General features: G+C 52.5%; 1 protein-coding gene across 3 annotated transcripts in view; it reads right to left on the bottom strand.

Annotated features, from left to right (window-relative positions):
* Nucleotides 1–26,255, bottom strand: part of MYO9B (myosin IXB) — a 136,437-nt gene that overhangs the window by 87,315 nt on the left and 22,867 nt on the right. For all 3 annotated transcript variants that reach the window (XM_063719328.1, XM_024236773.3, XM_063719329.1), the window contains exon 2: nucleotides 23,247–24,144. In XM_063719328.1, coding sequence (XP_063575398.1) covers nucleotides 23,247–24,086 — 840 coding nt within the window. In that variant the 5' untranslated portion in view covers nucleotides 24,087–24,144. The remainder of the gene's footprint in view (nucleotides 1–23,246; nucleotides 24,145–26,255) is intronic.

Raw genomic sequence — 26,255 nt, 5'->3', positions numbered from 1 at the left:
AACAAGTTACTGAAATCTTACATATGTCACTAAATTTGGGTTTAGGTTATCACGAAACCAAGTACTAGGTCACAGAAAGAATACAGAACAAACCAGGTTTTGATGGGGGAAGGTCCTGTTTGGTTCTCAAGGCTGTGAAAACATCTGAAGAATTTATCATATTTCCCCTAGGGCTCATCTTACCCTTTTTTTTTTGGGGGGCGGGGCGGGGGGATGGAGTTTTACTCTGTTGCCCAGGCTAGTGTGCAGTGGCATGATCTTGGCTCACTGCAACCTCTGCCTTCCAGGCTCAAGCGATTCTCCACCCTCAGCCCTCCGAGTAGCTGGGACCACAGGCATGTGCCACCACGCCCGGCTCAGTTTTTGTATTTTTGGTAGAGATGGGGTTTCATTATGTTGCCCAGGCTGGTCTCGAACTCCTAAGCTCAAATGATCTGCCCACCTCGGCCTCCCAAAGTGCTGGGATTACAGGTGTGAGCCACTGCGCCTGGCCTCATCTTGCCCATTTGATGCCCAAATCATTGTCTTTGGGGGTTACTTTGTTCTTTTTTCTCAGCTTGAGATAGGACATGAATTCATTTACTTCCATTCTTTCCTATTTGTGGATCTAATGTGTGTTCAGCTATGCGGTGTCCTCCTACCATCACTTTAAATATAGCCCATGGATTCTGATAACATACGGGTGTTTGTCACTGATTTTTAGAAAACCTGCAATTTTGGTCTGTTTGTACCTTTTTTTTTTTTTTTTTGAGACAGAGTCTCACTCTGTTGCCCAGGCTGGAGTGCAGTGGCGCGATCTTGGCTCACTGCAACTTCTACCTCCCAGATTTGAGCAATTCTCTTGCTTCAACCTCCTGAGTAGCTGGGATTACAGGTGCCCGGCTAATTTTTGTATTTTTAGTAGAGACGGGGTTTTGCCATGTTGGCCAGGCTGAGCTCGAACTCCTGACCTCAGGTGATCTGCCCACCTTGGCCTCCCAAAGTGCTGGGATTACAGGCATGAGCCCCCACGCCCAGCTGTGTTTGTATCTCTTCATCTAAAAGTTGCTCAATAGAAGTTTACTTTAAAAAAAAATTCCACATAGTTTTATTGCATTGTTAGAGTGTCACTTGTAATTGTTCTACTCTGGGAAGTTCTAAATGCTTTCTCTTTACCTGACATAGGAATGATTTTTATTTGTAGAGATGGGGTCCTGTTATGTTGCCCAGGCTGGTCCTGAACTCTTGGGCTCAAGTGATCCTCCTACCTCAGCCTCCTGAACAGCTGGGATTACAAGTGTGTACCACCACACCTGACTCTGATATAGAAATGATTTTTGAGTCCAGGTGTGGTGGCTCACACCAGTAATCCTAGCACTTTGGGAGGCCAAGGTGGAAGGATTGCTTGAGGCCACGAATTGGAGACCACCCTGGGCAACACAGTGAGACCCCTGTCTCTACAAACAATACAAAAATTAGCCAGATGTGATGGTAGTAAGTGCCTGTAATCCTAGCTGCTTGGGAGGCTGAGGTGGGAGGATCACTTGAGCCCAGGAGATTGAGGCTGCAGTGAGCCAAGATTGCACCACTGAACTCCAGCCTGGGTGACAAAGTGAGACCCTGTCTCAAAGAAGAAAAATGATTTTTGAGAATGTTCCATGTATGTGTAAGGAGGTTTATTCTCTTAAGAGTTCACGATATGGCCACAATGTCTGCCTTAAGTATGTGGTTTGGGCGTCTTAACATCCTTGCCTATTTTCTGTCTACTCAGCCAAGCTGTGTGTGTGTTTCTCCTTGTATCTTTTAGAATTTCTACTTTGTGGCCAGGTGTAGTGGCTCATGCCTGTAATCCCAGTACTTTGGGAGGCCGTGACAGACGGATCACCTGAGTTCAAGACCAACCCGGCCAACATGTTGAAACCCCATCTCTACTAAAAATACAAAAATTAGCCAGGTGTGATGGCGTGCACCTGTAATCCTAGCTATTTCAGAGGTTGAGGCAGGAGAATTGCTTGAACCAGGGAGGTGGAAGTTGCAGTGAGCTGAGATCATGCCACCGCACTCTAGCCTGGGTGACAAGAGTGAAACTCCATCACACACACACACACACACACACACACACAAATTTCTACTGTATAAAGGCAGTGGCTATATTGTTTGGTACATAGATATTCACAAGTGTTATACCTTTATTGCAAAGTGAGGCTTTTGGCATCATAACCAATCTTTGCCACATGTAATGTGCAGAGGCCTGAACTACGTCCGAATTGCAGCTCTGCTATCTCCTGTTTCTCACTGCCTGGTACACCTGTGCTTGCTTTTCCCTTTGTTTTTAACTTCCTGAAGCTCTTTGATTTAGGTGTATCTTGTGTATAAAGCAAGGAACTGAACTTGCTTTATATACTTGCAAGCCAAGCTGAAAATCCTTTCATTTTATTTACTTATTTAACATTTATTTACTGAGACAGGATCTTGCTCTGTCCCCCAGGCTGGAGAGCAGTGGCGTGATCATAGCTCACTTCAGCCTCCAATTCCTGGGGTCCTGCAGTCCTCCCACCTCAACCTCTTGAGTAGCACCACCTCGCACTACCACGCCTGTTTAATTTTTTAATTATTGTAGAGACGGGGTTTTGCTTTGTTGTATAGGCTGGTCTTGAACTCCTGGCTTCAAGTGAGCTTCTGCCTTGGCTTCCCAAAGTGTTGGGATTACAGGCATGAGCCACTGCAACTGGCCCTGAATGATGTCATTTAAAGTTAGCAGCATCATGGCCTCATTAGCTCCTAAGGCTCTGTCCACCATGGTTGAACCTCTTTCCTGCCTGCTAACTGATACCTGCCTGTCACTGGCTGTCTGTGTCTATGTCCCAAACTCCTGGGCTCAAGTGATCATCCTGTCTCAGCCTCCTGAGCATCTTGGATTACAGGCATGTGCCACCACACCTGGCTGTGATGTAGGAATGATTTTTGAGACTGTTCTATGTAGACTTAAGGAGGTATGAGGGGAGTGATTCTCCAGATTACTTGTTTTTTTGAGGCAGAGTCTCACTCTGTTGCCCAGGCTGGAGTGCAGAGGTGCGATCTCCCGGGTTCAAGCAATTCTCCTGCCTCAGCCTCCTGAGTAGCTGGGATTACAGGTGCATGCCACCACACCCAGCTAATTTTTGTATTTTTAGTAGAGACGAGGTTTCACCATGTTAACCAGGCTGGTCTCGAACTCCTGACCTCAGGTGATCTGCCCCCCTCTGCCTCCCAAAGTGCTGGGATTACAAGAGCCACTGCGCCTAGCCTCCAGGCAACTTTTGATGGCTTCCTGAAATCATGCATCTTTTGCAAGAAAGATTCTCAACCCCACTTTGCAACCAGCTTGCACCGTATTTGCATTATGGGAGGAGCCAGCCTTAGGCTAAGCTGAGAGGGGAGTCTGAGTGGAGGCTCATTCTGCAAGCATTCAGCTCATTAGGAAAGGTTTCATCTTGAGATGACGTTTGCTTCCCCACACAATCCCCAAACCACAGGGACTTGAACAGCAAGGACTTCCAGTACTTTTTTTTTTTTTGAGACGGGTTTCATTCATGTCGCCCAGGCTGGAGTGCAGTGGCACGATCCTGGCTCAACACAACCTCCAACTCCCGGGCTCAAGTGATTCTCCTGACTCAGCCTCCAGAGTAGCTGGAACTACAGGCACGCAGCACTGTGCCTGGCCAATTTTCATATTTTTAGTAGAGACGGGGTTTTACCACGTTTCCCAGGCTGGTCTCAAACTCCTCACCCCAAGCAATCCAACCGCCTCAGCCTCCCATAGTGCTGGAATTATAGGCGTGAGCCACCACGCCCTTCCAGTACTTTTAATGCGGCAAAAGTGAACATTTGCACATGTAAAGAAAGGTAACCTCCTTAGGGAGGGCTGGAAGGAGGGTCTGTAGCTACCACAGCACCTCTCTGCCCTCCCTGCAGGTGCCACTGCCTCTCTCTGTAAACTTGGGGTGGGAGATGCCTCTTGGGGCCCCCAGGCTCCCCTTGGACCCACTCTCCAGAGCTGTGGTCAGCAACCCGTCATCCTGTGGCGGCAGCTCTTGGATATATATATATATATTTGGAATATATATCTGCTGTAAGTGTGAGTTCCCTCACTTATGGTAGTGGGGAAAGAAAGTCTGAATCACCAAGATTTCAGTTTGCCCTCATCTCCCGAACCCCAGTGTGGGACCACTGCTGTGTCCCTTCAGTGGGCTGTGGTGAGGAAGAGAAAAAGTTGACAATCCAAGTACAAGTAAGCGGGTGTGTTAAAAATAACAGGCCAGGTGCCGTGGCTGACGCCTGGAATCCCAGCATTTTGGGAGGCCAAGACGGGTGGATGGCTTGAGTCCATGAGTTCGAGATCAGCCTGGACAACATGGCAAAACCCCATCTCTACTAAAAATACAAAAATTAGCTGGGTGTGGTGGTGCACGCCTGTAGTCCCAGCTACTTGGGAGGCTAAGGTGTGAGGATCGCTTGAGTCTGGGAGGTGGAGGTTGCAGTGAGTTGAGATCACACCACTGCACTCCAGCCTGGGCGATAGAGCCAGACTCCTTCTTGAAAAACAACAACAAGAAACCCCATACCGGGTGTGAGGGCTCATGCCTGTAAATCCCAGGGCTTTGCAATCCTCCTGCTTCAGTCTCCTGAGTTATCTGGGACTACAGGCATGTGCCACCATGGCAGGATTAAGCTGCTCTTATCTGCTGTTATATCTCGCTCTCTCTCTCTCCAGAACATATACTCCAAGAGCTGCCGCCATAAACCCACTCCAGCCAATTTCTTCAACACTCACCATGAGGACTGTTACCAATTAGCATAAAGGAGATATACATTTAGATATCTATCTATCTTTTTTTTTTTTTTTTTTTTTGAGACAGAGTCTTGCTCTGTTGCCGAGGCTGGAATGCAATGGCATGATCATGGCTCACTAACTATAACCTCTGCCTCCCAGGCTCAAACGATCCTCCTGCCTCAGCCTCCTGAGTAGCTGGGGTTACAGGCACATGCCTGGCTAATATTTTTATTTTTTGTAGAGATGGGGTCTCACTATGTTGCCCAAGGTGGTTTCAAACTCCTGGCCTCAAGCAATCTTCCCGTCTTGGCTTCCCAAAGCACTGGGATTACAGACATGAGCCTGACTGACTGGCCCTTCATTCCTTTTTATGGCTAAATAATCTCTGTTGAATCCACTCTGCTCTGAAAAGGAGCAGTAGCAGTGGCTGCCCAGCCTGTCTTGGGCGCTCACTCCAACGCTGAACGGTATATTGTGTGGCATCCTCCTTGGGTCTGGGGAAGCCACAGCAGGCACTGCCCTGAGCCCAGAGGGATCATGTGATACAAAGCCCCTTGATGCTCCTGACAGTTGGGCACAAGCTGCTCCTCATCACTTCCATCTTGGTTTACACATCCTGCCTTTGACATGTCATGGGCCTGCAATCCTCCCACCTCAGCCTCCTGAGTAGCTGGGACTACAGGAATGCGCCAGCACGCCTGGCTGATTTTTGTATTTTTTGTAGCAACGGGGTTTCGCCACGTTGTCCAGGATGACCTCAAACTCCTGAGCTTGGCCGGGCGCAATGGCTCACACCTGTAATCCCTGCACTTTGGGAGGCCGAGGCGGGTGGATCATGAGGTTAGGAGATCGAGACCATCCTGGCTAACACGGTGAAACCCCATCTCTACTAAAAATACAAAAAATTAGCCAGGCGTGGTGGTGGTGCCTGTAGTCCCAGCTACTTGGGAGGCTGAGGCAGGAGAATGGCATGAACCTGGGAGGCGGAGCCTGCAGTGAGCTGAGATTGCGCCACTGCACTCCAGCCTGGGTGACAGAACAAGACTCTGTGTCAAAAACAAACAAAAAACAAACAAACAAACAAACAAAAAACTCCTGAGCTCAAGTGATCCTCCTGCCTCAGCCTCCTGAAGTGCTGGGATTACAGGTGTGAACCACTGGGCATCTCTGCTTTTCTTTATGTGGCAGTTCCAGAGTAAGGATGGGAGTGCACTCAGGCATAGGAGGACTGCCCAGGCTCCCTTCCTTGGCCTCCCTGCTGCCTTGGTGTCCTGTGACTCCATCTCAGCACTTGCTCATTCCTGGCTCTTCCTCAGCCAACACCGGAAGCCGGCTGTAAGAAACACAGGGTCGCTGAACAGAGCCTGCTCAGAGCCTCAGGGTGCAGGGCAGTGGGAGCCACACCCCATGCTTGCCCGTCATCCTGGATCTGTGCTCTGAATCTGCCAGTGGTGCTGTGCGCTGGCACTGAAGGGACATGGAGGCCTTGGGGTGGGACTTAAAGGATGATGGTGGCAAGAGCATTCCAGATCGAGGGCACAGCACATGCAAAGGCCCTGGGGCGTGAGAGATCAGGAGGCAGAACAGAGAGGTCAAGTGACTTGCTGCAGGTCACACAGCATGCAGGCAGCCAAGCCTGCACTCAAACCCCTACATCTGGCTTCCTGGCCATTCCTCTGAACTCCTGGAGCTGGTAAATTCTGGTTTATAGGGGAGAGGTGAGAGGTGCCGAGAACCGGTCCAGGCACTTTGGCAGGACTGGAGATGTCCCCTCAGGCCGGCCTGCACTGAGGGCCTCTCCAGGGGCTGCCTGCCCTTGTCGTCTTCTCATCCTCCTTGGAAGACAATCTTATTAACAATTACACCTTCCACAAACAGCTCCCTCCACACAGGTGGTGGCTTCATTTAAAAGAAAATTTAAATTAAAAAAACAGGCCCGGCGTGGTGGCTCACGCCTGTGATCCCAGCATTCTGGGAGGCCAAGGCAGGCGGATCACTTGAGGTCAGGAGTTTAAGACCAGCCTGGCCAACATGGCGAAACCATGTCTCTAGCAAAAAATACAAAAATCAGGTGGGCGTGATGGCGCACGCCTGTAGTCCCAGCTGTTTGGGAGGCTGAGGCAGGAGAATCACTTGAACCCGGGAGGCGGAGGTTGCAGTGAGCCAAGATCGCACCACTACACTCCAGCCTGGGTGACAGAGTGAAACTCTGTCTCAAAAAAATAAAAATAAATAAATAAATAAATTCATTTTTAAACATTCTAAAAAATACAGAGACAGGCTCTCGCTATGTTGTCATGCTGGTCTCGAACTCCTAGGCTCAAGCAATCCTCCTGCCTCAGCCTGCCAAAATGCTAGGATTACAGGCGTGAGCCATGGCGCCCGACCTCCATCCAGTGGCTTCTGAATTATCACTGCTCCCTGCAGATTCTGTCCAGAGCGCCAGACCAGATTTTCAATAGCACTCTCTAAAGGTCTCTAAACTAAAGCAGGTCTCTCTGCCTCAGCACTACTGACATTTGTGGCCAGGTCATTCTTTAAAGAGGGGGGCCATCCTGTGCACTGTGGGGTGTTTAGCAGCTTCTTGGCCACTACCCACCAGAAGCCAGTAGCATCTCTCCCTCCCCAGCTATGATAACCAAAAATGTCTCCAGCAGTTGCCAAACATCACCTGATGGCAGAATCAGCCCCAGGCAAGAACCTCAGTTCACATACCCACTAACTAGAATCCTGTATATGTCTTTTCTTTTCTTTTTTTTTTTTTTTGAGGCAGAGTCTCGCTCTGTCACCCAGGCTGGAGTACAGTGGCAGTCTTGGCTCACTGCAACTTCCGACTCCCGGGTTCAAGCCATTCTCCTGCCTCAGCTTCCTCAGTAGCTGGGATTACAGGCGCCTGCCACCACGCTTGGCTAATTTTTGTATTTTTTTTAGTAGAGATGGGGTTTCACCATGTTGGCCAGGCTGGTCTCCAACTCCTGACCTCAAGTGATCAGCCTGCCTTGGCCTCTAAAAGTGTTGGGATTACAGGCGTGAGCCACCGCACCGGGCCGAGAATATTGTAATGACACTGACAAAGGCAGATGTGGCCGTAATTCACTCTCCCTTAAAGAGGTGATGATACTGTCTGGGATTTACAGAGAACCCCCTCTAGGGAAGGTGTTGGGTGCTGGTGCCTGACCACTGCTAAGTCATCCCTTTCTCTCTTTTACCAGGAGGAACCACGTGTCGGGGTCACAGGGCCAGTCAGCAGCTGGGCAGAAGATGCCAAGCTGCCTCTGGGCACTCCCGGGAATGGGGTTCTCGAGGGGGCTGGTTTCAGGAGCTGGTTCTGGCTTGCTGTGGCCAAGTCACACAGAAGGAAACCTTAGGTGGCAACTGCACTGTGACATTGGGGACTGAGCTGCCCAGGGTGGGGCCTGCAGAAATCGGATCTATCTGGATAATCACTAGGAAACAAATGGGCAGCCAGGCCCTGTGGCTGATTGATGCCTGCCCACACTCCCGCCCCAAACATTGAGGCAGACATCGTGGATAGACAGATGGGTCCCCTGTCTCCATAACCCTGGAGCAGTAAAACCCCCAGAACATTCGGGGAGGGCAGGGCTGTGGCAGGGGTGTCCCAGACCTTACACTTCAGCTTTTAATCAACCTTCTTCAAATTCCAAGGAGACCTTTTTATGGTGCTTAAAATATACCCCATAATTTCACTCTTCTCTTAGATGCAGCATTCCCCAAAATATAACTTCCCCTTTTGTCTAAAATAGCCTTAGATCATTCCAAACGTCAGGGCTGTGTTGTTTTATGTGGCAGGGCACAGAAAGGAGGCCGAGGGAGTACCTGGGGATTTAGGGGTGGGGGTGGGGTGCCCCTTCTACCTGGGGGTCAATGCAGCCTCCAGCCTCAGCACTCAGCTATAGGGCACCCCCATCTTCTCCATACCCACCAAAGACACCTTTGGCTCTGATGTGCCCCACTTTTCAGCTTGGAGCAGCCTCTCTGCGGTCTGCACCCCGCCCTCCGTTCCCTCTTTCCCACCCAGGCTGCCCCTCACAGCGCCCGCTGCTCTCTGTGCTCTGTGGGGGGAACACCCAGGCTTGCTGGTTTGTCTCCAGAGCTTAGGAAAAGGCACCAGGGCTGGGAATGCTGCCGGGTCACATTGACCACTGCCTTGTTCCCAGCCGCCTGACTCCGGGACGCCTGTCCTTGTGCCGTAATTCACTCTCCTTTAAAGAGGTGGCCCTTTGGCTTAATTATCCCCCAACTGCAAGCTCCAGTACCCCCTCTGAGCTCCTAGTCACACTTCTGACACCCCAGATGTCAGCTTCCTCCTAGGGGGTTTGTGGCCTTGGACATGCACCTCTGGTCAGGCCCTGTCAGCTACAGTGAGGAAGGGGGCTGGTGTGAGAGCCCAGGAGGATGACAGGGTCCTGCTCGGTGACTCTGGGCCCACAGGTTCCGTGATCCTCTTCCCACTGAGTCCCTGGCAGACTGTGCGCCCTGCAGGCAGGATGCACGCGATCTCAGAGCCCAGGAGGCAGCTGGAAACCCTCCGAGAGATGGGGCCTGCTGATGTTCAGCTCTGTGAGGGGGTTCAAGGCAAGGAGGGAACCCTGCACAGCTCCTGCCAGCCTCAGCCAGGTCCCAAATGCATGGGCTGTACCACCACTCCCAGCTGTCTGTGGGGCAGAGAGACAGAGTGAGTTAAGCTCTGCTGAACCCTGTGGGACGTCTCTATCTGTGTCCTCCTTTCCTGACTCCCCAAACTGCTTTATGACTCTGTGTGGGGAAACGGACGTTTATGAATACGTATGTATGTCTATGGCACAGATACAAATGCAGAGATTCCAGCTGGTGATCTGGGCTGTCTGGATCTAGGATGGAAAGCTGCTTTCATTACATTTGGGAAGGGGGAGCTGAGCAGAAGATAAGAAGACACCTGGGGGCCGGGTGCGGTGGCTCACACCTGTAATCCCAGCACTTTGCGGGGGACGAGGTGGGTGGATCACTTGAGGTCAGGAGTTTGAGACCAGCCAGGCCAACATGGTGAAACCCCATTTCTACTAAAAATACAAAAATTAGCCAGGTGTTGTGGTGGGCGCCGGTAATACCAACTACTCGGGAGGCTGAAGCAGGAAAATTGCTTGAACCCGGGAGGTGGAGGTTGCAGTGAGCTGAGATCGCACCACTGAACTCCAGTCTGGGCAACCAAGCAAGACTCCATTTCAAAAAAAAAAAAAAAAAAGACATCTGTGAAATGGTCACCTTTATGGGGTTCTGGAACATTCTACGAAGCGGTGGATGTACTGGGGTAGACAAAGGAAAAAAAAATTCCTATAAAGGGCCAAGTAGTAAATATTTTCAGCTTTGTGGGCCATGCAGTGTCTCGGGTACAATTACTCGGCTCTGCACTCATGGTGCCAAAGATGCCAGGGATGATATGTAAATGCATGGGCATGGTTATGCACCAATAAAACTTTATTTGTAGAGATAGGCACTGGCAGATTTAACTCATGGGCTATAGTCTGCCAACCCCTGGTAGATACCAAAGGAAATGAAACCTTGCTGGCATGGTGGCACGTGGCTGTAGTCCCAGCTAATTCAGAGGCTGAGGCAGGAGGCTCACTTGAGCCTAGGAGGTTGAGGCTGCAGTGAACTATGACTGGACCACTGCACCTAAGCTTGGGCGACAGGGCTAGACCCTGTCTCTAAAAAAATTTTTTTTTAAGTTAAAAAAAATGAAAAGACACTAAAAAGACGAAGTATTTAAAAAAAAAAAAAAAAAAAGCGGAAAAGCAGCTGGGGGAACCAAAAGCGATAATGAAATGTGTCATGGTTCTGCCAAAGTGGGGAATCTCTGGCCGCTGATCCTGTTTCCCGGCAGTGGTTCTTGACTTGTTTCCTGCTGGGGAGATGCTTAAAGGAGGGAGACCTGAGCCACAGCCGGCACCTGGCACAGGTTTCAAGAAGTCACCCCAGGAGATCAGGGAGGACCACAGAATCCAGGGCGCACAAACCAGCACTCGCCTGGATCAGAAAACGGGCAAAACTCTTTGATTACATTCCTTTGCAAAAGACCCCAGCAGGGAGCATGTCACTTCTCAGTGCAGGCGGAAGTCCTAAAATCAGGGACTGCGGTTTTTGTCATGGGGAGCAAGTCTTAAAAACAACATTGTAAGACGTCACTCAGTGCACCTGGAAGAGCAAGCTCTTGGAAAGCCAGATCCTCACGCACCTAGGGCCGCTTCATCATCAGTGACACAAGGACTTGCCTGATCGTGGGCGGGCAGTGACCGTCCCCTGGGCTCTGGGTGGGCAACGGGTGAGAGGTGAGGAGGCACACCAGTCACCTCCCCCAAGGGATGAGGGAGAAACTGCTTCCCGCCACCCCCAACGGCCACTCCACAATGGTGCCGAATATGGTCGGGTTGATGTGTAACTCCAATGGCACGATGTTACCAAGAAACAAAGAATCTACAAATATTTAGGCAGAGAACATCTGTTACAGTGAAATCTATCTTGTCATCCAGTTGGCCTAAAACAGCAGTTCTCAACTGGGGTGGTTCTGCTCCTCAGGGAACACCTCTCAACATCTGGAGACGTTTCTGGTTGTCGGGACTAGGGGCGGGGGTGCTATGGGCAACTAGCGGGCAGGGACCAGGATGCTGCTCAGTCCCCCACGATGCACAGGATGGCCTGGCCATAACAGCATGATCCAGCCCACATATCAACAGGGCAGGGGTTGGGAACTTGGGTTGTACCAGGAAGCCTGGCCTTTGTCCCCAAGGGTTTCTGACTGTGAGGTCTGAAACTGACCCCATATGACGGCTTATTCCGCTTTCTCATTGCCTGTGGGGTTTGCCCTGCCCCGTCTCCTGCCTGCCCTGCATTCGGGCCCCAGCTCCTATTCCCTCCTCTGGGCTGTTCTGCAGACCCAGGGCCCCCAAAAACTGCTTCCCCCCACCTTTGTGCAAACATCCCAGGGAGGCCACACAGGAGAGGCAGCCAGAGATTGATTCTATCTTCGCTTCCTGTGGTGCCCGGGGTGCCAACCTCACCCCCCTCAGGGACCTTCGGTAGCTCGCGGTCAGGGCCACGTTGTACCTCCTCCTTCTGTCCTTGCACCACCCTGTCTTCCACACACGCCTGCCTGTGTGGATGGGTGACCTGGATGTTTGCGTGGATAACCATCCCGCTGCTTAGCCTTTCGGATGGCCTGGGCTAGCCTGAGTCTTGACCGCTGGCAGGGCAAGGTGGGGGAACTCCTGAGAGCCCTAATTCTGCCTCCTTTCCCCCACCACAGCAGTGCGCCCACCCGAGAGGAGGACGGGCACCCAGTGACCCTGGCCCTGCTCCCCCAACCCGGCCCTGGACACGCTGGCCTTCCAATCTCCCTTTGAAGTGCACCAGGCTGCTGCCCCAGACCCTCCTGAGCCCAAGCTCGCTGCCCACCCTGCTGCCCACTGACGCCTCACCTTCCTTCTCCCTCAGCCCAGAGAAGTGACAAGTGGTCTCAGAGACCCTCAGCCTCAAATACCTCTGCATTCACGTAACACAGACACAACTCAAGCCATTGGGGGCTCCTGGACCCTTCGACAGACAGATGGGCGCTGACTGCAGGTATTGCTCTTCCTCAAACAAATGCTGACTTCCCTTTGCTGCTCGTGACATGGGTGACTTCTGCCTTCTGAGGCCTTGGCCCCGTCCTGACCCTGAGCCTCCTCCGGTCTGTGGCCTATGTCCTGAATCTCATCCCTGAAATGCCCCGCCATGACAGGGGAGCCACACGCCCCCTCTCAACACTTACTTCTCCTGACAAACTCACCTCCCCGTATGGCTAACAGCCAAGGGCTGGGTGAGTGCCTGGCTGGGAGGTACCCCAGCTTGCTGTCTGCCCGACCCCTCTCTGACTGGGTCATGCAACAGGATGGCCTCTGAGGCCTGATGAGCGCTGGGGCCGTGGGGTTCTTTGTGTGGCTGGTGCACAGTTTTCCCTTGGATGCCCCATCAGCTGCTTGAACGAAGCACCCCAAACCAAATTCACCAGGACTGGCCTCCAGGCAGTTCCCCTGCAGCCATCTCTGACCCCCTCTCCTCCTCCCTTGGGACCTGTACGTCCTTGGCTGTCAGCCTCAGATGTGGCACATCCCTGCGGCTGGGGTTGCTCCCAGGACTCCCTCTCTGTCGTACTTGGGAAGCCACGTGCAAACGCTCCTGCCCGAGTCCAGGGCCCCTGCCAGCCGGCCCGTCCGCCTTGCTCCCTGAAGCCAGCCTCCCTCTGGCCACTGGCTTCTCAGCAGGCTGGGAGGGACGTGCAGATGGATGTCCCTGCTGTACCTGGACGTCCCTGCTGTACCTGGGCACACCTGCCCCCTTCTTGGTTCCTCCCACCCCCGCTCCTAGTCCCACATAGTGTCCCTCAGTGGCTCCAGCCATTAGCACGCCCGAAGCAGCCTGCTGGAGAGGACTGCTCTCCTCCTTCCCAGGGCTCATGACAGTCTCCAGGGGATCCTCTGTGTGAGTGTCAATCCCCCCACTACCCAACATTGTTCTTGTGAGGGACACTGATGGGGGAGGTTGGCCTGGCTGGGGCAGGGGTCCAGGAAAACCCCAACCACATACCAGCCATACAAAGGAATGAAATGCTGATACAACTGGTGGGCAGAGAAACAAATTATGGTCCATCCTCCATCCGTACTGTGGAATACGATGCAGACATGAAAAGGAAGGAAGCACTGATCCATGCTACGACGTGGATGAATCTCAACAACATGATACCAAGTGAGAGAAGCCAGACACAAAAGGCCACAGAGTGTGAGAGATTCCATTGATCTGAAATGTCCAGAACAGGCAGCTCCACAGAGACAGAAAGCAGATTAGTGGCTGCCAGGGCCTGGGAGAGGGAAGTGGGGAGTGAATGCTGATGGGGACGGGGTCTCCTTTCAGGGGGATGGAAATGTTCTGGAACTGGATAGAGGCAACGGTTGCATACCACTGAGAGTGTACTAAATGCCACTGAATTGCACACTTTTGCCTGAGGCCAGGAGTTGGAGACCAGCCTTGGTGACATAACAAAACCTTGTCTCTACAAAAAATAAAAAAAATTAGCCAGGTGTAGTGGCGTGCACCTGTATTCCCAGCTGCTTGAGAGGCTGAGGTGGGAGGATCACTTGAGGCCAGGAATTTGAGGCTGCAGATATAATTTAATTTACAGATTTATAAACTGCAGATATAATTTATATATTTATAAAATGCAGATACAATTTAATCTATATATTTATAAACTGCAGATATAAATATAAGGTATCTATTTATAAATAAGTAAATAGGTAAATTATATCTCGATAAGCTCTTAAACAGAAACCTCAACTTCAGAGGCATAGAGTTGACACACACCTGGGTCCAGAACCTTCTATCTCTGCCACCCTTGCTGAGTGGCTCGTGTGCCTCAGTTTCCTCACATGTCAGGTGGGGGTGGTCAGTCTGCCCACATCAGGATGTGGTGAGGACGTATGAGATGATGCCCCCAACGCTGGGTGGAGGCTGGCATCCATCTGTGTCTCACCCGACAGACTCAGGGGGAAAGGACGTGGCCCAGGCAGGTGTCCTTGAGGGCAGAGGTCGAGGTGGATAATGGCACTGTGGTCTAGGTGACCTGCCCCAGTGCTTACTGTGGGTGGGGGAACAGAGCTAGTGGCCTGGCTGATGGCGGAGGGGCTGGGGGAGTCGGGGGAAACATGAGACTGGGTTTGTAGGGCCCCTAAGGAGGAGCTCAGGACCCGGTCCAGGTGGGTACGAGCCCTAGGTTCCTTTGCCCCAAGAGGGGGGTCTGGGGCAGTGGCAAGTTCAGGACCCTTCCTCAGTCCCTCACTGGAATGTCCTGGGCATTGGCACGACTTCAGGTGAGCTTGGCTCCACCAGCTGGGGGCGTCCCTCTGCGCCCCGCAGCCCATCACTGTCACTGTGTCCCACTGTGGGCCGGGCCACAGAGACTCCATGGAGTCCGGGGACCCTTGGGACAACAGCCTGACAAGCAAGGATCCTTATTTTATTTCTGCTTTCAGAATGAAAACCCCATGCACGCCGACAGCTGCACTTGCTACAGTTCAGGACAGATGAAGGGAACCCCAGCCTTTGGCCCCCTAGACTCAGCCTGCTCTCAGAAGGGCACGAAGGCGAGTGCCTGGTGGATCTGAGGCTGTGGGCGAAGGGAGAGGAGTGTGTTCTGGGTGTGCTTTGCGGCGAGACCCTGTGGCTGATGCCGTGAGCTGCTCTATCCACAGCCCCTGGGCTGTCGACGAGCGCCTGCACTGGGAGGCTAGAGGCCATGTGGAGGATGGGGAGACTCATGGCTTCTGCAGCCCCTAGACTTGGTGAAAAGTGATGGCAACAGTTAACTGCAGTGGCGGGCAGATCAGCTGATTGGAACCGGCTTTCCACAGTGCTCCCTTCCTGTTTTTTGGTCAGCATTGCACAGCGAGGCTGCAACCCTCGCGGGGGGCGGGGGTGGGGGGGGTGCACCCAGCGGCACTCAAACCTCAAAACAGCTCAACTTCTCCTTTCGGGGAGCTGAGAAAAAAATCCCCAATCGATGCTGCGAGTTGTGCTGATCTCCGGCTTTCTGCAGCCCGGGCAAGAGAGGGGAGAGCAGAGAGGCAGCCTGAACGGGGGGCTGGGGCTCAGGCCGGGTTCAAACCCCGGGTTAGGCTGTGGCTGTCTGCGGTGTGGCCTGGGGAATCTACCTGTAGTGGGTTGACTTGTGGCTTCCCAAAAAGACATGTCTAAGTCCTTACCCCCAGAACCTGTGACTGTGGCCTTATTTGGAAACGGGGTCTTGGCAGACGTCATGAAGATAAGTATTTTGAGATGAGGTGATCCCATGAGAGAAAGGCGAGGGAGATTGGACGCACACAGGGGAGAAGACCAGGTGACGACGGAGGGAGAGGGCAGAGCAATGCGGCCACAAGCCCAGAGCTCCAAGGACGGCTGAAGCCACCAGAACCCGGGAGAGAGGCCTGGGACAGATTCTCCCTCAGAGCCTCCAGAGGGACCCAGCCCTGCCCACACCTTGATTTTCAACTTCCGACCTCCAGAACTGTGAGAATCAACTCCTGCTGTTTGAGGGCTCCCAGCCCGTAATACTTTGTTATAGACACCTCAGGAAACTCACACATCCACGTGTCTCTCTGGGGCTCGGTTTCCTCATCTTTAAAATGGGCAGAGCTGCCGTGAGGGCTTAGAGATGATGGAGGAAAATCACGAAGCCCAAACCCTGATACTCAGTGGGCCTGAGGTCTTATTCCTCTTATTAGAAAATGATGGCCGGGCACGGTGGCTCATGCTTGTAATCCCAGCACTTTGGGAGGCCGAGGTGGGCAGACCACGAGGTCAGGAGATCGAGACCATTCTGGCTAACACGGTGAAAGCCCATCTCTACTAAAAATACAAAAAATTAGCCGGGCGTGGTGGCGGGCACCTGTAGTCCCAGCTACTCAAGAGGCTGAGGCAGGAGAATGGCGTGAACCCGGGAGGCGGAGCTTGCAGTGAGCCGAGATCGCGCCGCTGCACTCCGGCCTGGAGACAGAGAGAAACTCCGTCTCAAAATAAATAAATAAAATAAAATAAAATAAAATGATTCTTGGGGCCAGGCATGGTGGCTCACGCCTATAATCCCAGCACTTTGGGAGGCTGAGGAGGGCGGATTACTTGAGGTCAGGAGTTTGAGACCAGCCTGGCCACTATGGTGAAACCCGTCTCTACTAAAAATACAAAAATTAGCCAGGTTGGCCAGGCGCCGTGGCTCACGCCTGTAATCCCAGCACTTTGGGAGGCTGAGGCGGGTGGATCACCTGAGGTCAGGAGTTCGAGACCAGCCTGGCCGACACGGTGAAACCCCATCTCTACTAAAAATACAAAAAATTAGCCAGGCGTTGTGGTGGGCGCCTGTAATCTCAGCTACTCGGGAGGCTAAGGCAGGAGAATCACTTGAACCCAGGAGGCGGATGTTGCAGTGAGCCGAGATCGTGCTATTGCACTCTAGCCTGGGCAACAAGAGCAAAACTCTGTCTCAAAAAAAAAAAAAAAAAAAAAAATTAGCCAGGCACGGTGGTGGGCACCTGTAGTCCCAGCTACTCGGGAAGGCTGAGGCAGGAGAATCAAACCCAGGAGGCGCAGGTTCCAGTGAGCCGACATCGTGCCACTGCACTCCAGCCTGGGTGATAGAGCAAGACTCTATCTCAAAAAAAGAAAAAAAGAAAATGACTCTTAAGTTAGCACAGAATAGATAGAACTCACAGATAATTTCTAAAAGCTCAGTGGCTGCAATGAACAGTGATTGGGTCTTATGGGAAGAACTCAAAGACAGCTGTTCTATTCCCAGGGGGTGATTCTGTCCCCAGGGGATAACGGGAAGCTATTTTGTTAATACCTCTCTAATCAATGAAATGTCTGGGGACACTTCTGGTTGTCACACCTGCAGGGTGAAGAGTGCTCCTGGCGTCTGGTGGGTGGAGGCCAGGGATGCTGCTCAATGTCCTTCAATGCACAGGATGACTCCCTCCCCAGAGAACGATCTGGCCTTGAATGTCAGCAGAGCCAAGGTTGAGAAATCCAGCTCTCAGTGAAGACAATCACATCCCTTTGCAAACAGTCGCCCCAGGAAGCACGTTTATTGCCATGACGTGGATTTGGCTCAAGCCTGTTTTGGAAGCCGGTGTGGGCACCACCCTCGAGCGGCTTAGAACCGCTGGAGAAAACTGGCCTTGCCAGCCCCCCACTGCTGAGGCCCCAAGCAGGTCGGCCTGGCAGGACCAGGGGTCTGACTCATGGAGGGTGACTAATGGCTGTCGAAGGCATACTGGAGACTGTGCAGGCGTGGAGGCTGGAGAGCGCTTTGCTGGCATCCGGGGAGGAATTACCAGTCCCCAGGACAATCGTGGATCTGGGGCAGCCCTCAAGGACCCAGGCACAAGATGTCACCAAGTGGGACTTGCCAGGGGCCAGGTGGGACTTGAAGCAGACCAGGCGGGACTCTACAGGGGATGCTGTGGGCTGACTTGAGCCCCCCGCCCCCAAAATTATACCCATATCCTCACCCCTGGAAACTGTGTATGTGACCTTATTTGGAAATAGGGTCTTTGCAAATGCAATTAGGTAGGATGAGGTCATGCCGGAGTAGGATGGGCCCTACATCCCATGAGTGGTGTCCTTGTTATAAGAAAGCCACGTGAAGACACGGACACACAGGAAGAACACCCCTGACGACAGAGGCAGAGACTGATGCGATGTGGCCACAGGCCAGGGCACATCTGCAGCCACCAGAGAAGCTAAAGAGGCCTGAAGCATCCTCTCCCAGAGCCAGGAGGGAGTGCGGCCCCGTTGACACCTTGATTTCAGACTTCTGGCCTCAAGGACCATGAGAGCCTTATTCCCTGTTGTTGGAGACTCCCTTGCCTCTAACGCTTAGCAACAGGAAACTCCTCCAAGTCCTGGAGGGTCCTAGGGAGATGGCGCTGTGGAGGCAGCAACGTGGTAGGGAGGACATGGACCCTGAACTGAGACCTAGGTGGCAATCCTGCCTCCTGGCCGTGCCACTTTGAGACCCTGGGCTGGGTGTGTCATTTCTGCAGGGCTCAGGCGTTTACCCACCTGCCTGGTCCCATTTGGCAAAATGTCTGACATGGTAAACGTTGGATCTACCCTCTCATTCATTCACCTACTAAATTTTTTTTGTTATTTTTTTGAGACAGGGTCTTGCTCTGTCACCCAGGCTGGAGTGCAGTGTGTGATCACAGCTCACTGCAGTCTTCAACTTCTGGGCTCAAGCAATCCTCCCACTTCAACCTCCTGAGTAGCTGGGACCACTGGCATGCACCGCCATGCCTGGCTAATCTTTTATTTTCATTTTTAATTTTGAGAGGGAGTTTCGCTCTTGTTGCCCAGGCTGGAGTGCAATGGTGCGATCTTGGCTCACTGCAACCTCCGCCTCCCAAGTTCAAGCCATTCTCCTGCCTCAGCCTCCCAAGTAGCTGGGATTATAGGTGCTCACCACCACACCTGGCTAATTTTTGTATTTTTAGTAGAGACAGGGTTTCACCATGTTGGCCAGGCTGGTCTCGAACTCTTGACCTCAGGTGATCCACCTGCCTTGGCCTCCCAAAGTGCTGGGATTACAGGCATAAGCCACTGCACCCAGCCTAGTTTTTAAACTTTTTGGTAGAGATGGGGTCTTGCAATGTTACCTAGGCTGGTCTGGAACTCCTAGGCTCACGCAATCCTCCTGACTCAGGACTCAGCCTCCTGACTCTGGGATTACAGGTGTGTGCCACACATGCTGAATTTTCAAGATCACTGTTTTATCTCGGGTGTGGATGCCAGGCACTGATGTTTTGGCCTGGAGAGCCATTGAGCCCCCTGGTCACCTGCTGGGAGGACACTGGGGCCACTGGCAGTTTGACTGTGGCTGAGTCTCAGAGCTGGGATGACGCCAGGATGGCCTCAGGAGACCAGTGCTGGGTTGCATCTACCTCTGCTCAGAACCTCTATAGCTCCTGTGTCACCCAGAGTCTTCCTCGAGTTCTACCTGGGGAGAATTTTGTGTTGACTTTGGTCACCACATAGCCCAGTACCTATATCACAGCCTGCCACACAGCAAATGCTCACACAGCAATGAACGGGTGGTCTGGGTATATAATGTAATGCACACAAGACAAGCCATATTAAAAACAGCTGAGGTGGGAAGATCACTGGAAGCCAGGAGTTCCAGACCAGCCTGGAGAACGTAGTAAGACTGTGTCTCTACAGAAAATTTAAAAATTAGCTGGGCATGGTGATGCACACCTGGAATTCCAGCTACTTGGGTGGGAGGATCGCTTGAGCCCAGAAGTTCGAGGCTGCGGTGAGTTATGATCGTGCCACTGCACTCCATCCTAGGTAATGGAGAGAGACCCTGACAAGAAAAGAATAGAGGAGAGGGGAAGAGAGGAGAGGGGAGGGGAGGGGAGGGGAGGGGAGAGGAGGGGAGAGGAGGGGACGGGAAAGGAAAGAAAATGGACATTCTATGGTGAAATTGCTCAGCAGTTTTATTAAAAGCCGATGTAAACAATGACAATGAATCTCTGTGTTACTTGCACAGGAGAAAACAGGAATAGGCTACATATGTCGGACCAGGGCTAAGTTGTACGACCCCAATTAATGTCGTACTGATGACCTCAGAGAGGAAGAGGAACTGAAATGTATTCCTAGGCACTGCTTAGATGTGATTTCAGTGAATTTGCATGGCAGCCCTCAGCTTGTGGGGACTAACAAGAGGTGAGAGGTCAAGGCTCCAGGAAGGGTGGGGTCTGACCCTGTCCCCAACTCCCTCCCTCCACTGAGGAGCCTCTCAGGATCCTACGTGTGAAGAAACTGACACATTCATACAATGGGCTACAATTCAGCAAAAGAAATGAGCTCTCAAGCCACAAAAAGACATGGAGGAATCTCCCCTCCCCTTTTTTTGGGGGGACAGGGTCTCGCTCTGTCACCTAGGCTGGAGTGCAGTGGCCTGACGTTGGCTCACTGCAGCCTCAACCTACCGGGCTCAAGCGATTCTCCTGCCTCAGACTCCCACGTAGGTGGGACCACAGGCATACACCACCACACCTGGCTTTTTTTTTTTTTTTTTTTGTAGAGACAGGGTCTTGTTATGTTGCCCAGGTTGATCTGGAACTCCTGGGCTCAAATGATCCTCCTGCCTCGGCCTCCCAGTGCACTGGGATTACGTAAGCCACTGTGCCCAACCGACATGCAGGAACCTTAAATGCTGGTTGTGAAGTGGAAGAAGTCAGTCTGAAAAGCCTGCAACACTGGGACTCCAACTACAGACAGCCTGGAAAAGACAGAACTGTGGAGGCAGTGAGAAGAGCCGTGGCTGCCAAAGGTCACGGAGGGATGAACAGGGGGAGCATGGAGGAATTTTAGGGCAGTGACACCACTCTGTGACACTCCAACGGTGGATACATTCATTATACTTTTGTCCAGACTCAAAGAATGTGCAACACCAAGAATCCTAATGGAAACTATGGCTGTTAGTCAGTAACAGTATCAACGTGGACTTGAGTCAGTTGCAACCAACATACCACATGAATGCAAAATATAAATAACGTGAGAACCTGGGCATGGAAGGGGCACATGGGAACTCTCTGCACTATCTGCTCGGTATTTTTATAAACTAAAACTGCTCTAAAACAACCAATCGGTTTTTTTTTTTTTTTTTTTCCCCAAGCGGGGCTGGGTACAGTGGTTCATGCCCATAATCCCAGCATTTTGGGAGGCTAAGGTGGGAGGATCATTGGCATCCAGGAGTTCGAGACCAGCCTGGGCAATACAGTGAGACCCCCATCTCTACAAAAAATAAAATAAAAATGAAAAAAAGGCAGATCCCACACCCAGAGGTGCAGACCCCTGAGGCCACACGCTGCCCCTGGCACTCACCAGGTGACGATAGTTGTGTTGTTCTGAGACATGTGGATGCACCTCGTCCTAAAACCCCTGCAATGATGGGTGCTGTGTGGTCACTTCTGTAGCCCTGTGGCCACAAGACTCACCCACAGTGGCACATCGAGGGCTCCCGTGGGGTTTGGCTGATCAGGGCAATGAACAGTGGGCAGAGGGCATGAGGCATAAGAGCCTGGGTTGGTCCCTTCTCTGCTGCCTCTACAGTGAAACTAGGCGGCCCCCTCCCCTTGCCCACTCTGTGACAATGCCTCGCCATCCCCTTAACCCCCAGGCCTGCCGTATGCCTTGCTGGCTTCCTTCCACCCTGCTGGTCCCCCTAGAAATGTCCCGTTGTGAAGCACTCCTCAAACTGGTTTGAATGCACCAGCCTTTTCTGTCAGGCACCTTGAGAATGAATGGCCACGTTCTGGAAGCCAAATGTGTATTAACTGTGACTTTTTTTTTTTTTTTGAGACGGAGTTTCGCTCTGTCACCCAGGCTGGAGTGCAGTGAAGCGATCTTGGCTCACTGCAACCTCCACCTACCGGGTTCAAGCGATTCTCCTGCCTCAGCCTCCCGAGTAGCTGGGATTACAGGTGCACACCATTATGCCTGGCTAATTTTTATATTTTCAGTAGAAACAAGGTTTCATCATGTTGGCCAGGCTGGTCTCAAAGTCCTGACCTCCCGTGATCCACCTGCCTCGGCCTCCCAAAGTGTTGGGATTACAGGCGTGAGCCATCGCGCCCAGTGACTTATTTTCTGTATTTTTGATGCTCTGACATCTGGGGCCTGGCTGACCCCAGGGAGACGGCCCTTCCCAATTCCTAGATTGATTCTAACCAATTCCTAGAGATGGTTCGGGACTTGCCTTCCAAATGCAAACCAACCAGTCCAGAGCCTACACCCCAGCCACCTCCTCTCTGGGGCTCTCACACTCCAGCCCACTATCCCCTGCCCTCATCACCCCAGACCCTGGCACCTGACGATAAGGGGCAGCCCCTATGCCCCAGAGCCCACTGAAATAATTCAAACAAGCCAATCCTAAGCCAGCTTACTCTGCCTAGAACATTCCGACGCATGAAAATCACAATAAAGTCTCCAGCCTCTCCCCGCTCCCTTTTTCCCTCTCTCCCTCAGCCTCCTGACGAGTCCCAGTGCTTCCCCCTGTGGCCTTCCATGGCATTGCATCCTCTTCTTTCGGGAACTGTGAGTAACAAATTCTCTTTCCAAGACGCGGTTGCATCCTGACCAGTTGGCCTCGCAGTACCTGAATAACAACAATCAGAAAACCTCCACTTTTTCTCTCTTTAGAGGCAGGGTCTGTCTCTGTTGCCCAGGCTGGAGTGCAGCAGTGCGATCATAGCTCCAACTCGTGGGCTCAAACAATCCTCCTGCCTTAGCCTCTCCAATAGCTGGGACAACAAATGTGTGCCACCGTGCTTGGGTATTTTTTTTTTTTTTTTTTTTTTTTTTTTTGGTAGAGAGGGGGCCTTGCTTTGTTGCCCAGGCTGATGTTGAATTCCTGGGCTCAAGCGATCCTCTTGCCTCAGCCTCTCAAAAACCACTGGGGTTATAGACATGAGCCACCACACCCAGCCTGAAATTTCTTTCTTTTTTTTTTTTTTTTTGAGATGGAGTCTCTCTCTGTCACCCAGGCTGGAGTGCAGTGGCATGATCATAGCTCACTGCAGCCTCGAACTCCTGGGCTCAAGTGATCCCCCTGCCTCAGCCTCCTGAGCAGCTGGGACTACAGGTGAGCACTACTATGCCTGCCTGGCTAATCATTTTTTTTTTTTTTTATAGAGAAAAGGTCTTGCTATGTTGCCCAGACTGATCTTGAACTCCTGGGCTCAACAATCCTCCCGACTCAGCCTCCCAAAGCATTGGGATTATAGACGTGAGCCACCGAGCTTGGCTTGAAACCCGCATTTTCCAAACAAATGCCCCCTCCCACAGACAGACCAGCTTCCCCGCTCACCTCCAGCACAGGGCCAGCACCCAGGATGGTCCTCTCGACGCCGCTGGCATAGCCCTTCTGGCTGAGGGCAGTGAGGCAGTGGATGAGGAAGTTGGTGCTCTGGGTCTTGCCGGAGCCGCTCTCACCCGAGATCACGATGCACTGGTTCACGCGCTTCCTGAGCATGGTGTAGTAGGCCACGTCGGCCAGCGCGAAGACGTGTGGCTCCAGCTTGCCCAGCTGCTGGTTCTCATACATCTTCACGTACTTGGGGTTGTAGATGGGTAGGAACTTAAAGGGGTTGATGGCCACCAGGATGCTCCCCGCGTACGTGTAGATCTTTTGTTGCAGGAAGCGGTGCTTGAGGTTCTTCAGGAGGTTGCCCTCAGTTAGCTCGGGGAGGTTACACAGGTCATCAAAGTCCGCCTGCTGCCGTGGCAGGAGGCCACGCTCCACTAGGCGCCGGGTGGCTGTGGCCTGCGCCACCAGCTGCATGTGCACGTACTTGATGGTCCCATCCGCGTTGCGCTCCTGCAGCAGGAAGTAGTAGCCATCCTCCTGCGGGTGCTCGTCCTGTGCCCGCCGGGGCCATAGCAGCACCCGGTGCACAGGCGAGTCGTTGGCGTCCAGCACCCATTCCTCGCCTCCTGACTCTTTGACCTCCACCAGCACATAACATTTGGTGCCGTCCAGCCGCAGGCTGGCGATGGCGTCCTTGATGACGTCCGAGGTGGTGCTGTCCTTGGTGGCGGTCACGCGGCACGAGGCCTGGCTCTCGGTGGTGGACAGCTGGGGGTAGATGTGCAGGTGGTAGGCCGCCTGCTCCCGGCAGCCCGAGCTGCCTGCCTCTTTCACACTCATCCTGCCGGCCGCCTGGCTTCAGCATGCCTCCCGGGCTCGGGGTGCGCGTGTCCTGGAGCTAGAAGGGAGGTCAGAGCCAGGCACGATCAGAATGGTGGGGGGAAGTTTAAGGGGCATGTGGAGTCCCACTCCTGGGCAGATAGCACCTGACCTGATGCTGGAGTTCCCCACCCGACTAGGCTCACCCAAAAAGCCAGAGGCAACCAGTCACAACATCCCGTGATGGTCTGTCTGTCCTTCAATGTGACCTCAGGCTCATGCAGTGGCTCATGCTTATAATCCCACACTTTAGGAGGCCAAGGTGGGAGGATCGCTTGAGGCCAGGAGTTTGAGACCAGCCTGGGCAACATAGCGAGACCTCGTCTCTACAAAAAATAAAGGCATAGTGGTGCTCGCCTGTGGTCCCAGCTCCTCAGGAGGCTGAGGTGGGAGGATCACTTGAACCCAGGAGATCGAGGCTGCAGTGAGCCATGATTATACCAGCTGTGCTCCAGCCTGGGTGACAGAGAGAGACCCTGTCACTTAAAAAAAAATACAATGGCTTTTACAAGTGACATCATCAGAGAACCCCAAGACCTGACCCTTCCCCTGAGTTTGCTCCATCCCAGCCCCCATCCCACCCCATCCAGAGGCAGCCTCTCAATTCTGAAGCCCAACAGCCATGACCCTCTTTCTGCTATGCCCTTCCCAGCCCACATCCTTCCTGACCTCATCTCTGAATAAACCTCCCCAGCAGCTCCCCAAGCAGATGAAGACTCAGCCCCACAGGCCTTGGCCATACACCAGTAACAGCGAGAGGCATGTGGGGATGAGCAAGACTGAACCTGTCCTGAAATTTGGGATTCCCGAAACTCCAGGGTCCTTGAAACTCAACCTAGGTAGACGAAGTCCAGAAGACCCACAAAAAACGCACTCATGGGAATGGCTTAGAGTATGGTTGCTTCTGAAGCCACAACTCCGGTCTACGGGGGAGAAGAACATCAGGCAGGCCCAGGCTGGGGGCATCCTGCAGGAATATGGCTGGTGGTCCCAAGACTGCCAAGGTCACGGGCAACAAGGAAAGACTGAGGAGCTAGCTGTCCAAGACCACAGGAGATTCGCAATGCGATAGGACTCCCCGGAAAGGATCCTCTACCAGAGAGAGGGCTTGAATGGAAGAGCTAGTGACACCAGAAGCACACCAGGAAGGTGGTAAGTAGCAGTCTGCCAATACCAATTTCTTTTCTTTTTCTTTTTTTGTTTTTGAGACAAGAGTCTTGCACTGTCACCCAGGCTAGAGTGCAGTGGTGTGATCTCGGCTCACTGCAACCTCTGCTGCCTGGGTTCAAGCAATCCTTCTGCCTCAGCCTCCCGAGTAGCTGGGACTATAGGCATGCGCCACCACACCCGGCTAATTTTTGTATTCTTTAAGTAGAGATGGGGTTTTGCCATGTTGGCCAGGCTGGTCTCAAACTCCTGACCTCAGGTGATCTGCCAACCTCGACTTCCTAAGTGCTGGGATTAGAGGGGTGAGCCACCACGCCTGGCCTACAAGTGCAGGTTTCTTATATATATATATCGTGTAGTGGTGAAGTCTGGGTTTTTTTTTTTTTTTTTTTTGAGATGGAGTTTCGCTCTTTGTTGCCCAGGCTCTAGTGCAGTGGCATGATGTCGGCTCACTGCAACCTCCGCCTCCTGGGTTCAAGCGATTCTCCTGTCTCAGCCTCCCGAGTAGCTGGGATTACAGGCACCCTGCCACCACGCCCGGCTAATTTTTTTTGTATTTTTAGTAGAGACAGGGCTTCACTATGTTGGCCAGGCTGGTCTTGAACTCCTGACCTCAGGTGATCCATCCTCCTCGGCCTCCCAAAGTGCTGGAATTACAGACATGAGCTACCGCACCCGGCCTTTTGTTTTTTTTTTTGAGACAGAGTCTCACTCTTTCGCCCAGGCCAGAATGCAGTGACGCTATCTCAGCTCACTGCAAGCTCGGCCTTCCGGGTTCACGCCATTCTCCTGCCTCAGCCTCTCGAGTAGCTGAGAAAACAGGAGCCGGCCACCGCGCCTGGCTAATTTTTTTTTTTGTACTTTTAATAGAGGTGGAGTTTCACCATGTTAGCCAGAATGGTCTCGATCTCCTGACCTCGTGATCTGCCCGCCTCGGGCTTCCAAAGTGCTCTCATTATGTTG

This window comes from Pongo abelii, chromosome 20 (assembly GCF_028885655.2).
Source record: "Pongo abelii isolate AG06213 chromosome 20, NHGRI_mPonAbe1-v2.0_pri, whole genome shotgun sequence".
NCBI lineage: Eukaryota > Metazoa > Chordata > Mammalia > Primates > Hominidae > Pongo > Pongo abelii.
Note: the sequence above shows the minus strand (reverse complement) of the source record. Positions and strands in the feature narration are given on the sequence as shown.